Source organism: Podarcis pityusensis, assembly GCF_964106645.2.
Source record: "Podarcis pityusensis genome assembly, chromosome: 2".
Lineage (NCBI taxonomy): Eukaryota > Metazoa > Chordata > Lepidosauria > Squamata > Lacertidae > Podarcis > Podarcis pityusensis.
This window is the reverse complement of record NC_138029.1, coordinates 12,200,084-12,214,730: the sequence shown is the minus strand read 5'-3', so window position 1 is coordinate 12,214,730 and position 14,647 is coordinate 12,200,084. Positions and strand designations below refer to the sequence as shown.

Here is a 14,647-nt window from a genome sequence, read left to right as displayed (position 1 = left end):
CAAGCACACTTCTTCAGATACACGCCTTTAGATGTATCTGAAGAAGTGTGCTTGCACACGAAAGCTCATACCAAGAACTAACTTAGTTGGTCTTAAAGGTGCTACTGGAAGGAATTTTTTTTTATTTTGACTATGGCAGACCAACACGGCTACCAATGTTTAATAGGTTATTGTATTTTAGTGTTGGAAGCCACCCAGAGTGGCTGGGGAATAAATAATATATTATTATTATTATTATTATTATTATTATTAATCCTCCTCCTCCTCCTTGATGTACACTAAAACTTCAGCCGGAAGGTCAGCCCAACACACATGGGTTGTACCTAAATCTAGCAAGAGTTGCGACAGTGGCCTCGTTACCACGTTTCGTTTCCGGCAGCGCTGTTGTTTTTGTTGAGAGAAACAGAAAGGCAGCGAGGTGCAATGATGCAACTCCTCTGTGGTTACACAGAAGCAGCGCTTGCAGCCTGCAGTGCAAGGGAAGGCGAAAGCCGGAGCTGCCCCTATCCTCGCTTCCAGCCAGAGAACCATAGCAGAGGTCAAAAGTTTAAAGTGCACCCCCAAGACAGGCTTGAAAAAGTGGGACTGGGTCAAAGCCCCAAGGGCCTGGCGGTTACCCATAACCCTTGACGTCACAGGGGCCAACCACCCAGAATCCACTGCGGGAGGAAGGGAAGTGAGACAATGGTAAATTACCCAGACCCTCCTAACCCATAACTTGGGGGTTGGGGGACGAATTAGTCACACTTCTCTGCTTCTGAATAACCCCAACTCTCTCCCCCCCCCCAGCCCATGCAAATCAGCCCAAGCTTATTTTATGGGTTACCCACAATCCTTTGCTCTTCCGGGTCCCCTTCCCTCCGCCGCTGCCTTTTCCCCACCGCCCTCTTCGCCGCCGCTATGGCAACGCCAGCCCTTCTCATTTCTCTCCCCCCCCCCCCCCCGCTTCGGCTTCACCCGCGGCGCCTCAAGCAGGGGAGGGGTGTGTGCCCGCGTGCCCTCGACCAATGGCGAGGCTGCCTTGGGGAGGGAGCACCCAATCAGAGCGAAGTGGCGACGGCCGCGCCTCCCTCGTTATTTACATGCATGACGCGCGCGCTGGAGGGATGGCGCTGCGGAAGGGACAAAAAGAGTGGGGTTTTTCTTTTTTAACGGGTGTGAGTCAGTGAATTAAAGGGGAAAGGTTAGCTGTACCTGTGAACTCCGTGCCCCTCAGTTTTTGAGTGGGGTGCATTTGGTGGGAGTTGTACCTTTTTGTTTACTCCTGTTAGTCATGAGTAAGGAAAAGCCAGGCTAGTTTATTTTGCCTGGCATGCAATGTCATATAGTATAAGCATGGCATGCAATGTCGTATAGTAAAAGCTATGGTTTTCCCAATAGTGATGTATGGAAGTGAAAGCTGGACCATAAAGAAGGCTGATCGCTGAAGAATTGATGTTTTTTTTTAAATGATATTTATTGGAGTTTCACATTAAAAAAACATCTTAATAATAAAAAAGAAAAAAAAAGAAATTTAAAAATTGAAAGAGAAAACACCATACAAAGTACAAAATACAAAATACAAAAAGAAAAAAGAAAAAACAATTAAAAACAATTCCATCTTTTCATCACAACTTTTACATTTACTTATTTCCCGGACCTCCTCATACCTCCCTCTTTTGTATTCCAATTCAATTTGTTTGTCCAGCAATTCCTTTCCCTCCTTTTTAATCCCATCCTTAATCTTAATATAATATAACATTAAATTTTAATCTATTAAAAACCAATTTTCCATTTCTTTTGACTTTTTTAGTCCTAATCCTTAATCTTAATCTATATATAACTTTAAAGCCTGTACAGCTAGAAGCCACTTAATTTCAATCCAACATCACTCTAACATTCTTTAATTTTGCAATATTTCTGTAAATAGTCTTTAAATTTCTTCCAATCTTCTTCCACCGACTCTTCTCCCTGGTCACGGATTCTACCAGTCATTTCCGCCAATTCCATATAGTCCATCAATTTCATCTGCCATTCCTCCAGTGTGGGTAGCTGTTGTGTCTTCCAATACTTTGCGATAAGTATTCTTGCTGCTGTTGTGGCATACATAAAGAAAGTTCTATCCTTTTTTAACACCGATTGGCTGACTATGCCCAGGAGAAAGGCCTCTGGTTTCTTCAAGAAGGTATATTTAAATACCTTTTTTAATTCATTATATATCATTTCCCAGAAAGCCTTAATCTTTGGGCACGTCCACCAAAGGTGAAAAAATGTACCTTCAATTTCCTTACATTTCCAACATTTATTATCAGGCAAATGATAGATTTTTGCAAGCTTGACTGGGGTTATGTACCACCTGTATATCATTTTCATAATATTCTCATTTGGACAAGAATTGATGCTTTTGAATTATGGTGCTGGAGGAGACTTTTGAGAGTCCCATGGACTGCAAGAAGATCAAACCTCTCCATTCTTAAGGAAATCAGCCCTGAGTGCTCACAGGAAGGACAGATCGTGAAGCTGAAGCTCCAATATTTTGGCCACCTCATGAGAAGAGAAGACTCCCTGGAAAAGACCCTGATGTTGGGAAAGATGGAGGGCACAAGGCGAAGGGGACGACAGAGGATGAGATGGTTGGATAGTGTTATCAAAGCTACCAGTATGAGTTTGATCAAACTGCGGGAGGCAGTGGAAGACAGAAGTGCCTGGCGTGTTCTGGTCCATGGGGTCACGAAGAGTCGGACATGACTAAACAACAACAACAAGGAAAAGCCGGGCTAGTTTATTTTCCCTGGCATGCAATGTCAGGGGGAGGAGAAGCGTGTTACTCCACCTGACTGGGATTTTGCTTGCCTGCAGCCATGCTACTTCATCCTATTTTTTTAAAAAAAGTTCAAAAAGGAATTTAATCTCAGAAATAAATCAAACAGCTGTACTTTCCTGTCACAATGAATCAGTGCCTTGCCCAGCGTGCAAACCATGCAGCTTCCTTTTGCGCAATGCTGCGAGAAACGGCAGCAACTTTCCGTGATCCAGTTGGTTTGGCTAGTTGCCCATATTAGGAGGGGCTGGAGACTGGCAGCGTGAGAAGAACCCTGGGGCATCAGGTCAAATGCTCATCTATTCATCGCCGCCGACACCACCATCCTCCTCCTGCTCACAGTGGCCAACTCAATCGCTATGGGAAGAGCAGAGACAGGAAAAGGCCCTCTGCTGTTGTTGGACCCGTATGCCTCCTTCCAGCAACTCCTGCAGCCCAGCTGGTACCCAATGTGTTGCTCTGCTTTCCTCTGGAACGCATCAGCAAGGCCTTGGTGGGGGGAGGTCTTGTTGTCTGGGAGGCCCAGGACCTTCATACTGTGATAGGAATTTTGAGGTCTTAGATATATGTTAAATGTTCACAAGTGTACCAACCAAGCACATACATAGATCAGCACAGGAAGACCGACCTGGAACCATTTTGATTCCCAAACTGTCCCAAACTGACCAAATGTTTTCTCTGCAAGGTCAAAGGAAAATGGAAAAGCCTCCCCATTGTCTTTTCCTTCACAAATCCTGTCTTAAGGGTATGTCTGTGTTTGAATTCTGCTCTGGTCAGACCTCACCTGGAGTACTGTGTCCAGTTCTGGGCACCACAGTTCAAGAAGGACACTGACAAACTGGAACGTGTCCAGAGGAGGGCAACCAAAATGGTCAAAGGCCTGGAAACGATGCCTTATGAGGAACGGCTAAGGGAGCTGGGCATGTTTAGCCTGGAGAAGAGGAGGTTAAGGGGTGATATGATAGCCATGTTCAAATATATAAAAGGATGTCACATAGAGGAGGGAGAAAGGTTGTTTTCTGCTGCTCCAGAGAAGCGGACATGGAGCAATGGATCCAAACTACAAGAAAGAAGATTCCACCTAAACATTAGGAAGAACTTCCTGACAGTAAGAGCTGTTCGACAGTGGAATTTGCTGCCAAGGAGTGTGGTGGACTCTCCTTCTTTGGAGGTCTTTAAGCAGAGGCTTGACAACCATATGTCAGGAGTGCTCTGATGGTGTTTCCTGCTTGGCAGGGGGTTGGACTCGATGGCCCTTGTGGTCTCTTCCAACTCTATGATTCTATGAATAGGGTGTGAGCCCAGGAACTAAATATTTATCATTACAAAAGACTGGCCAAGCTACCCAGGCAATCCAATCAAGTAACCTGCCAGACAGGAGAAAAACAACATTCAAATTTCTGTTTTAAGACCGCCTTTTCTGTGATGTAGGTATGATGTATCTGAGGGGTGGTCTTAGGTTACACCCCTTCTGTGATGTATGTATGATGTTTCTGGGGGTGGTCTTGATCTACAGGGTGGGAATTTCAAAAGTCTTTATAAGGCCTTGCGCGCCATTTTTCGGGTGAGGGGAGCACCCTGTTGCAACAGTTCAATAAAGATCAAGCTTTACTAGCTGCTTTGCTTCTCAGTATTCTCTGGTTGGCCTCTGTTATTCTCTCCTACCAATAGGGAACCTATGTAAGGACTCTATATAGGCTCTTGGATACCCCATAAGGGAAAAGGGCAGTTTTTGTTTACAACAATACCCACTGCCCAGGCTTGCTCCCTGGTGAAGTCACTTTGGTGCTATTAACGCAGTAGTTAGACTTCACCCCCGGAGGGGCACTCCGTTGTCTCTCGAGACATGCCGACAAAAACATTGCCACTCCCATCATCCTTGACCATTGGCTACGGATGATGGGTGGTGACCCAAATTTGAAAAAACTGCACCTGGTGCAGAAGCGGGCTTTGGTCTTTCAAATTTCAGTGGCGCCCTGTGCAAGGCCAAAATTCAGCATGCTTTAAATGTATGGGGTTGTAGCCTATTGTGTTCTACTCAAGAGTCGCCCCATTGAAATTAATGGACCTAAGGTAAGGGTAAAGGTTAGGTCCAGTCGCGGACAACTGGGGTTGCGGCGCTCACTTCAGTCAGTCTGCTTGGAGTAAAACTGTGACGCATAGTGTGGGTGTGACCTGAACTTCCTTGTGAATGATCAGACAAAAAAAAGGCTCGCTTCACCTGAAGAGAAAAGTACTGAATGTACTTCAGCACGAGCAATTACAAACTGCTCCCTGTAAGTGCCTTTAGGTCCACATTCTCCACTTTCCCAGTAAACCTGGGGTTAAGGGTGCATGTGCCAAGATTACAAACTGGGTTAGTAGTCCTGTATGGCAGCATTGCAAAAGCCTAGTGCCAGTGGTGATTAAGAATTGCCTCCAGATGACTATGAAGAGAAGCTTTCAATGGGAATGGATAAGAGGACTATTTCAGATTTTGGTGGTGAGAGGAATAGATTATAGTGTGGTACAAGATCTGGCAACATCCAGTTTCCACTCTCGGATACATTCAGAGAGGAGCAGTGTATTTTTCAGGGCTTTAATTTTATTGCTGTTCAGTATATTCTACAATATGTACTGTTTGGACTTCTCCAGACTTTTTGCCCTGCACTTTTTAGGCACAGGTCCATACCCTCCAACCTTTCTCTGATGAAAATAGGGACGTTCTAAGGAAAAGCAGGACATTCCGGGATCGTATCAGAAACCGGGACAGCTTCTGTAAATCCAGGACTGTCCCTGAAAAATAGGGATACTTAGAGGGTCTGCTCTCAGGTACGTTTAGAGAAATAGCAATGTATTTTTCAGATATTTTATTTCATTATGGTTTTGTATGTTCCGTAATATGTATGCATGATATGCACTTTCTAGGCATTTCAGAAAGTGCTTTCCTGGTCCATGTCTGAGCACTTCCTCCACCTCCTGCTTTCCTCAGGAAAACCCGATCTTTATCTCTGAATTGGTGCAAACAGCAATCCGGGTTTTCCACAGATGGTCATTTTCTCCGATTCAGCGGTAAAGAGTGGGTTTTTTACAGGGAAAATAGAGGAGGTAGAGGGTGGGGAAGCGCTCGGACTAACCAGGGAAACATAGACCTGTGCCTAGAAACATGGATTGGAGGTAACTGTGGATGAACCCTATGTACGTATTAGCAACAGGATAGTCACACATACACAGTGGATACACAGAGGTGTGAGACTTTCCCTTTTCCTTTTTTCCAATGAAAGCCTTTGTCATATTTTATGTGGAATAGAGGCCCATTCAATATGAAGTGTAGTCACTCGACGCATGGAATCCAGCGAGCTAGCTGGAAAAGTAGGCGTGTCCCGGGAAGAAGGGCAGATGAAGTTGATGGACTACATGGAACTGGCGGAAATGACTGGCAGAATCCGAGACCAGGAAGAAGAGTCGGTGGAAGAAGATTGGAAAAAGTTTAAAGACTATCTACAGAAATATTGTAAAATTAATGAATGTTAGAAAAATGTTGAAATGAAGTTATATGGCTTTAGTAGAAATATTATAAGGAATTAAGTACAGATAGGTTAATAGAGTATTAAAGGAAAAAATAAGGTTAGAATGAGTTAAGATAATTATAGGATAGAAAACAGGAAGATGGAAAGGAATTGCTGAAATAATTAACAGAAGTGGAATACAAAAAAGGAGGTGTGAGGAGGTCGTGGAAATAAGTGAATGAAAGATGGGATAATGAAATTGTTTGATTTATTTTATTGTCTTTGTCTTGTTTTGTTAATTTGATGTGTTGTATTGTATTGTTTTTCTTTTTCTTTTTTCTTCTTTTTTTTAGTGTTTTTGGAAAAATAATAAGTATTATTTTTTTAAAAAAAGGAAAAGTAGGCGTGTCCTCACACACTCAGAGGGAAGTTCCCCTCCAGCTCATCAAATATGACTTAAGACAAGCTAAGAAAAGGTTTTTTGGATTTCCCACTCCTATCTAGCCACAAATGACTGATATGGTAATTTATCAAGGATGTGTGGTCAGGTTGGCTACTAGCAACCTTTGTTTACTAATATCCCTAGTGGTGTAGGGACGTAGGAGGGGGGGCGGTGGGGGCGGTCCGCCCCAGTTGTCATCCCTAAGGGGATGGGTGACAAAATTCCCCCGGGCAAATCGCCACCACGCCGATCACCCCCAGGCAGATCGACCTGCTCCCATGGGGGGGGGGGCGAGCCTCCGGGGCAGACGTGGACCCGCCCCTGGGTGCACAACATGTTCGCCACTCCTGGTGCCCGAGTGGCTGTGATAGCCTGTGTTAGCAATCAAAACAGACTTTTGTGGCACCTTTAAAGATGCGCCCACACAAAGGTGTTCAGTGCCTCTGTGGGTTGCACAAACCTGACTTTATCATGTATGCTTTTGTGCCCTTTTGTCCATACATGAATGATTTTGGCTTTGTGCCTCCAAGTTCCCCCACCCCTTTCTCCCCAATTTATCTTGGTGTTTTCAATGATATTCTGAAATCAGAATCAATAACTCAAAGGCTGTTAAGGGGCAAGTGGCCTGCAGGCAGTACTTGAAATTAGCTGGGCACGTTTTGCGATTGGTGTGAGTCCAACTTCAACCACATGGAGATCTCTAGGTGCTAGGTTGGCGACTGGGGAAAGGAAATTGTCCCTAAGAGAAGGATCTGAAATATTTTCCTTGAAGCCAGAATTAGGTTTATCCTGGATTGTTTTATTTGATGCTTTAATGTGTTGTAAACAGCTTTGAGATTTGTTCTTTAAAATATTAAGTGGTATAAAGGTAAAGGGACCCCTGACCATTAGGTCCAGTCGTGACCGACTCTAGGGTTGCTGGCATTTGTCCACAGCTTCCGGGGCATGTGGCCAGCATGACTAAGCCGCTTCTGGCGAACCAGAGCAGCACACGGAAACACCGTTTACCATTCCCTCTGGACAGGTACCTATTTATCTACTTGCCATTTGTGCTTTCGAACTGCTAGGTTGGCAGGAGCTGGGACCGAACAACGGGAGCTCACCCCGTTGCGGGGATTTGAACCGCTGACCTTCTGATCGGCCTGTCCTAGGCTCTGTGGTTTAACCCACAGCGCCACCCGCGTCCCTATTAAGTGGTACAGAAGTGGAAATAAATAATAATAATAATAATAATAATAATAATAATAATAATAATAGACATTCCCTTGTGGTGATCACAGCCCAAGTTTAAGATGCCATCTGGCAATAAGATCATATATCTGAGTTTGCAACTGCCTGAAGGTAAAGAAAAGGAGGACTCAGGAGATGAACTGCCATTCCTGAAACTACCCCAAAGCATGCTCCCCTAGCCCAAACCTCAGTTTTGGCACAAACAACTGTTTCAGTAATAAAAATATATATTTATGGCACACAACAGAGAAGCTCAGCCTGATGGCTATACCCTCACTGGCAGCAAAGCACCCTGCCACAGAGAGAACTAGCTGCCCACTGAGGCACACCTCACCACAGGGCAAAGCATGGCCAGGCAGGAGGAGACATCTCTGATCCAGCCTCTACATAGAAAACCACAGAGCACCTTGGAAATAGTTGTAAATAGGACCATCTGGGCAAAATGTATGGACATTACGTTTCACACACAAGCACACATAGCCATGGCAGAACAGGAAGAACAAGCTATTGGGGCAGGGGAGGGATTTAAAGGGTGAGAAGGTGGATTTTCCCCTTGATTAATAGAAGGGGGAAATAAAATAGCCAAAGTGTGGATACATTCAGATATTTGCAGCGTAAACAGGGTAAACAGCCTTTGGGTATGTAATGCAGTATCTATAAATGTTACAGTAACCTGTTTAAATGGAATCTCCCTCAGACGTAGCAATACTACTGGCAGAATTCTGATCATATGGTTGCTCTCACTTTGTTTGGACGTATTATACAAGCTTCCACAGGACCAGAAACAATCACAGAAAGTTCAAAAGGAGGAGGAAGTTGTAGTGTAAAATTACTAGAGCACTAAAAAAATGGTTTAGTGGAGAACAGAGACAAATGAATGAATCTTGGTGATGGTGTAAGAAAATAAATGGCAGGATATGGCAACTTCTTTGATCACCAGTCTGACACCTTGCAGAAATCTTAAATTTCTGGGCTAGGAATAAGATAGGGATTGTTGCTGCACTGGAAACTCCAGATAATTAGATCACACAAGGACCCCAACTTGACTGAGAGAATACTCTGTCTAGGAGTTGGCACAGTGATTAATCTGGCCCTGCAGGATCGATGCCTGATGCGCTCCATCAGGAAAATTTTGGGTGTCATGCGGCAGGACAGAGTTTCAAACGATTGTGTTCTCCTAATTCCCAGCATGTTTGCGTTCCTGTCTCAACAATGTCTACGCTGGCTTGGTCATATCCACAAAATGGAAAGTGGCAGGATCCCCAAGGAGCTGGCTTCAGGCACCAGGCTCCTTGGCAAACTAACTGCATTACAAAGACATTGCCAGCCTTCATGTCACGTTTGCAAACATCCACTCTGCCATGTGGGTATCCCTTCCAGATGACCAGTGCTTGGAGACAGTCAGGTCCATAGCTGTCAAGTGTCCCTTATTTGAAGGGACAGTCCCTTATTCCAGCGCCATGTCCCGCTGCTGTCCCTTATTGATAGATGTCCCTTAAATGTCCCTTAAAGAATGTCCCTTAAATTTCAAAGGAAGCAGCTCTTCTCCCTCCCTGCCTGCCGGCCAGGGAGGAGGGAGGCTCCAACTGTGTTGCTTGGCTATGTTGCTCACCCAATAAGAAGTCTAAGAACGACTGGGGGGGTGGAGCTTGCATGCCTTGTGTGCGGCTAGTTAATGCAAGCTGAGGGGTTTTTTGAATGGTGGACGCCATTTTGTTGCACGTGCTGCTGCAAACTTTGCAGTGCAAAGCCAGGCCGGGGAGCCGTCTTAAGTTGAGGCTGCATAGGCCTTGTGGTGCATGTGATTCAGATTCTATTCAGTTGAACCTCTGGTTACAAAGTTGGTTGGACAGTGTTCTTGAAGCTACCAGCATGAGTTTGACCAGACTGCAGGAGGACAGGAAGACTGGAGTGCCTGGAACAGGTGAGGCTGCAGGTCCCTTATTTTGGCTGCTGGTCCCTTATTTTCAAGGCTGCTGGTCCCTTATTTTCAAATCTGTAAGTTGACAGCTATGGTCAGGTCATATATCCATAGCAGTGACCAAAGGAGGAATGACAGCAGGGAGGAGTACAGAGGGAGGTACAGCAGCACAATCAGATTCCTTCATCCACCCCAGCTGCAACAAAACATGTCTCGCCTGCATTGGTCTCTACAGCCACAGCAGGCGCTGCAACCTTCCAACGGTTTGACATCACTCCCAAAGGCACACTCCTCCACATAGCTGTCAACCATCCCTTATTTGGTGGGAAACTCCCTTATCCCAGCGCCGTGTCCTGCTACTGTCCCTTATTGATGATGTCCCTTAAATTTCCCGGGATTCATGCCCTCCCGGCTCAGGAGGGAAGCAGCGGCCCGGGGTCCTCCACCTCCAGAGAGTGTGCACATGAGCTGCCGCGTCTCCGTCTCTCCCTTTTCCCCCTCAGGGGCGCGTCGTGAGGAGACGGGTGGCAGCGGGCGGGCAGGCAGCCCCTCTCCTGCGAGACTTCTGCAGCGCTGCCAGAGGAAGCCGGAGGTGGCAGCAGCGGCTGAGGAGGCGGCCTGAGGGAGGAGGAAGAGGAGGGGATGGGGAGGGACGCAGAAGGGCGGCGCTTCAGCGGCCGCGGCAGCGCTGCAACCGCCTTATGCCGGTCTCACGGGCGGCGTGGGTGAGAGTCTCTCTCCCTCCCTCCCCGTCTCTCGGGTGGGGAAGAACCGATGGAACTCCTCGTGCCAGGATGACGGCAGCCCCGACGTGCTGCTTAGCATACCCTCCAACCAGTGCAGCATCTTAATGTAGTGATTTCCCCCTCTGCATCCCTTTCATAACTCTTTCATAACTGCAAAAGCAGCATGGCTCCATCAGTGCCGGATTTATGTATAAGCTAAGCAAAATCCCTTATTTTGGCTGCTGATCCCTTATTTTCGAGGCTGCTGGTCCCTTATTTTCAAATCTGTAAGTTGACAGCTATGCTCCTCCATTGTCTTCCAAGACAGACGGACACCAACCAACATCGATGAACCTTAAAGGACAGTGCTTTTGCTCTACTTTTAAATTGTGAATCTGTTTGCCATCCTGGGCTCCTTTGCAAGGAAGGGTGGGAAAGGAATTTAACAACAACAACGCAACCTCTTTACAAGAAAGCCAAAGGCAGGATAATTTAAAAATATACCAATGAATGTGGCTGCATGCACTATAAAGCAGCAATGAAGTAGCACCTTTTCATTCAAGGGGGAAAAAAAAGCAATTCAGAAGTGAACTTGTGGTTCCCCTCTTGGTTGCATTCAAAAATTAAACAAACACACCTGCAGGCTAGTTGCGACTATGGAAACTCCAGATGTGTCCATCATGCATGTCTTAGTGGAACAGATGCACCACACATCTGAATACATGCCTGTTTTAAAAGATCTGTGCTGGCTTTCTGTGTTTCCCAGCACAATTTCAAGGTAATGAGATTTCTCCCCCATCCCTCCTCTTCTCCCACAAAGCCACAGCAAGCAGCTTCTTCCTCCTCAAACCTCCTCCCCCTCTGCATTCCATTGATAAAAAGCAAAACTGCAGACACAGGGAAGTTGTTGTAGTACCAACCTCAGCTACCGCATTTTATGAAGATTCCTGGAACTGATGTGTCCAGCTACCCAAGGAATGGCGCACAGGGAATGGGACGCAAACAAGGACACGTAGAAGATCCTCAAAGTGACTGACAATTAACAACAACAACAACCAGACTTAGTATTTTGTGGCATAGAGCAACTTTCCCCAACCTGCTGCCCTCTAGATGCCTTGGATTAGAACTCCCTTCAACCTCAGAACTATGTAGTCCAAAACACCCAGAGGGCACCAGGTTGGCAAACATTGGCATAGAAAATAACAATGTCTATCGCAGCATCCAAGTGTGCCAGCATGTATCTGGGTATACGGAATCAAAGTATCCTCACACCGTGTTGTGCATCTTTCCAAGAAATGTAAGGAATAAAAGAGAAAGCAAAAGGAGGAACGCATACATCCATAAAGTCTGACCATCCCCTATTTCCTTGGCCAGTGAGAAATCTGAGGGGCAGCGTGTGATGGAAAAGTTGGTTCCACAAGTGTTTATTTTTACTTTTTTATCCTGCCAGCAAATGGTTAAAGAACGGCAGCCTCTGATTGGATGTGGTTCCAGGAGGGAGAGTTTACATTACAAACTTTTTCAGCAGGGGGCCGGTCTACTGTCCCTCAGACCTTTTGGGGGGCCAGACTATATTTTGAAAAAAATAAATGAACGAATTCCTATGCCCCACAAATAACCCAGAGATGTATTTTAAATAAAAGCACACATTTTACTCCTGTAAAAACACCAGACAGGCCCCACAAACAACCCAGAGATGCATTTTAAATGAAAGGGCTTCTTCTACTCATGTAAAAACATGCTGATTCCCGGACCGTCTGTGGGCCGGATTTAGAAGGCGATTGGGCCGGATCCGGCCCCCGGGCCTTAGTTTACCTACCCATGGCTTAAAAGGAGAGGCTTTGGGGGGAGAGAAGGTGGTTGAGGAGGGAGGTTGGAGAGGTTGGGAGTTAGGTAGGGAGACAGGATAGGAGTCAGGTTGAAATATAAAGAAATATAAAGAGTGTTAAGGAGGGAGAGTTTGGACCGATCTGACCAACATGACCGCTCCCAAGCTACGAGTGCATCGTAGAACCAGCGGTCATCTGATGCACCTCGAGGGACCTACGCCAGCTGCGGAGAAAACCACAAGCGTCGGACATGCAGGTTTGGGACGCCACATGTCACCGCTGTGGGAAGACTGGGCACATTGGTCGAGTCTGCTGCTCCAAGACTTCCGGAGCACGACCCAAGCAATGTGTCCACGAGGCCTACATAGAGGAGGAGTTACAGTCCATTTCTCCAGCCAGGGTACTTCAACTTCCGTCCCCGGGGTCCAATAAGCTTAGGATACAACTCAAGATAGAGGGAACCCCGTGCACTATGGAGTTGGATACCAGCTCATCCTACTCCATAATATATGTGGTGCGGGGGGCTCCAAGAGGGTTCTCCCCAGGGTACACTGTGTACATCCGTAACTATGGGCCCGGACAGGGTTGGGTCCCTGGTATCATTGCCCATTGTACAGTTCTGGTTTCCTACATGGTAGGGTTGGAGGGGGGATTGGTTTGGAAGACACCTCGACCAGATCAGAGCCAGGGCATCTCCGAACACGGAACTTCAAGAGAACCAGAAGACAGAGAAATGGGTACTTCGGGAGATTCTGTGCCTAGGCCAGGGTGGGAACCAGACGGGTTGCGGGTGACTGAGTTACCCCAGCAGGGCAACTTCAGGCCAGAATCCTCAGTGGCTCCATCAGCAGTGACCCCTGTGGAGCCGGCCTCACTGACCGCCCCACTCAGACTGCGGGTACCGGAGGAACCTCCTGGGTCACCCACTCGGGCACAAGAACCGTGACGGTCCCAGTGGGTGCGGAAAAGGCCGGCACACCTTGATGACTATGTTTGTTCCTTTTGTTAGGAAGTTGGGGGAGAGGAGTGTTATGTATTGTGTTTAACACATTTTATGTTACAAGGCGCGTTGGTAGATGAACGTTCTAATGGCAAGTAAGCGCATGCACTTCAACTGTCAACGGTCAGTTCATGCTCAGAATTATTAGTGTGTTGTCCAGTCAGTTTGGTTCTTGTGTTCCTATGAGTGAGCTGTTGTCACTGACAAATGTTGAATAAACTTAGTTGAGGAACTTATACTGCCTTGGGCTTCTGACTTATTCCGAACATTTAATAGATTGGAATTGGCTGAGGTTGAAACAGAGAAAGAAAAACAAAGTTGAAGCATCAAGGGCGGTTCGCAGATAAAAATACAAGATAAAAACAAAAGTAAATAATTAAAACCCAAGCAACAAAACAGTAACACACACACCCTTTACATTTCAAAGGCTGTAGGATATTAATCAGCCAAAGGCCTGGTTGAAGAGAATGTTTTCACCTGGCACCTAAAAATATATAATGAAGGCACCAGACGAACCTCCCTGGGGAGAGCATTCCACAAACAGGGAGCCACGACAGAAAAGACCCTGTTCTCGTGTTGCCACCCTCCGGACCTCTCAAGGAGGAGGCACACGAAGAGGGCCCCCAGATGAGGAACACAGTCTCGAACTGTTTACATGGGGAGAGGCTGGTCCATGAGGCTCTTTTGTCATCAGGAATGCATCACTGGTGTGAGGGTGTGTGGGCAGTTTCCCTATTTTCCAGGGACAGTCCCGGATTTACAGACACTGTCCCAATTTCTGATTTGATCCTGGAATGTCCCGCTTTTCCTCAGTACATCCCTATTTTCATCCAAGAAATGTTGGAGGGTATGGTAGGACGTCCCTATCTTCATTGGAGAAATGTTGGAGGGTATGGAGTTATGTGACCCCCTGAGCCAAGGAGATAAGTAACTACAAAAACTTTAGAAGATATCTGAAGACAGCCCTGTATAGGGAACTTTATATAACAATGATTTTAAAAGTTCCCTATACAGAGCTGCCTTCAGATATCTTCTAAAGCAGGCATAGGCAAACTCCAGCCCTCCAGATGTTTGGGACTACAATTCCCATCATCCCTGACCACTGGTCCTGTTAGCTAGGGGTGATGGGAATTGTTGTCCCAAAAATCTGGAGGGCCAGAGTTTGCCTATGCCTGTTCTAAAGTTTTTGTAGTTACTTATCTCATTGGCTGT

General features: G+C 46.2%; 2 protein-coding genes across 4 annotated transcripts in view; one reads left to right on the top strand and one right to left on the bottom strand.

Annotated features, from left to right (window-relative positions):
* PAN2 (poly(A) specific ribonuclease subunit PAN2) overlaps positions 1-994 on the bottom strand; it is a 34,602-nt gene extending 33,608 nt beyond the window's left edge. Inside the window, exon 1 of one of the 3 annotated variants that reach the window (XM_080994409.1) lies at positions 831-994. The gene's annotated coding sequence lies outside the window, so the exon portion shown is untranslated. Of the gene's footprint in view, positions 1-696; positions 801-826 lie in introns of those variants that run through there. The other 2 variants (XM_080994410.1, XM_080994411.1) reach the window with 2 other exon arrangements.
* Positions 995-12,565: 11,571 nt separating this feature from the next.
* Positions 12,566-14,647, top strand: part of IL23A (interleukin 23 subunit alpha) — a gene marked incomplete at its 5' end in the record, with an annotated part of 85,378 nt that continues 83,296 nt past the window's right edge. The window contains one exon of the mRNA XM_080995106.1: positions 12,566-12,691. Coding sequence (XP_080851232.1) covers positions 12,686-12,691 — 6 coding nt within the window. The remainder of the gene's footprint in view (positions 12,692-14,647) is intronic.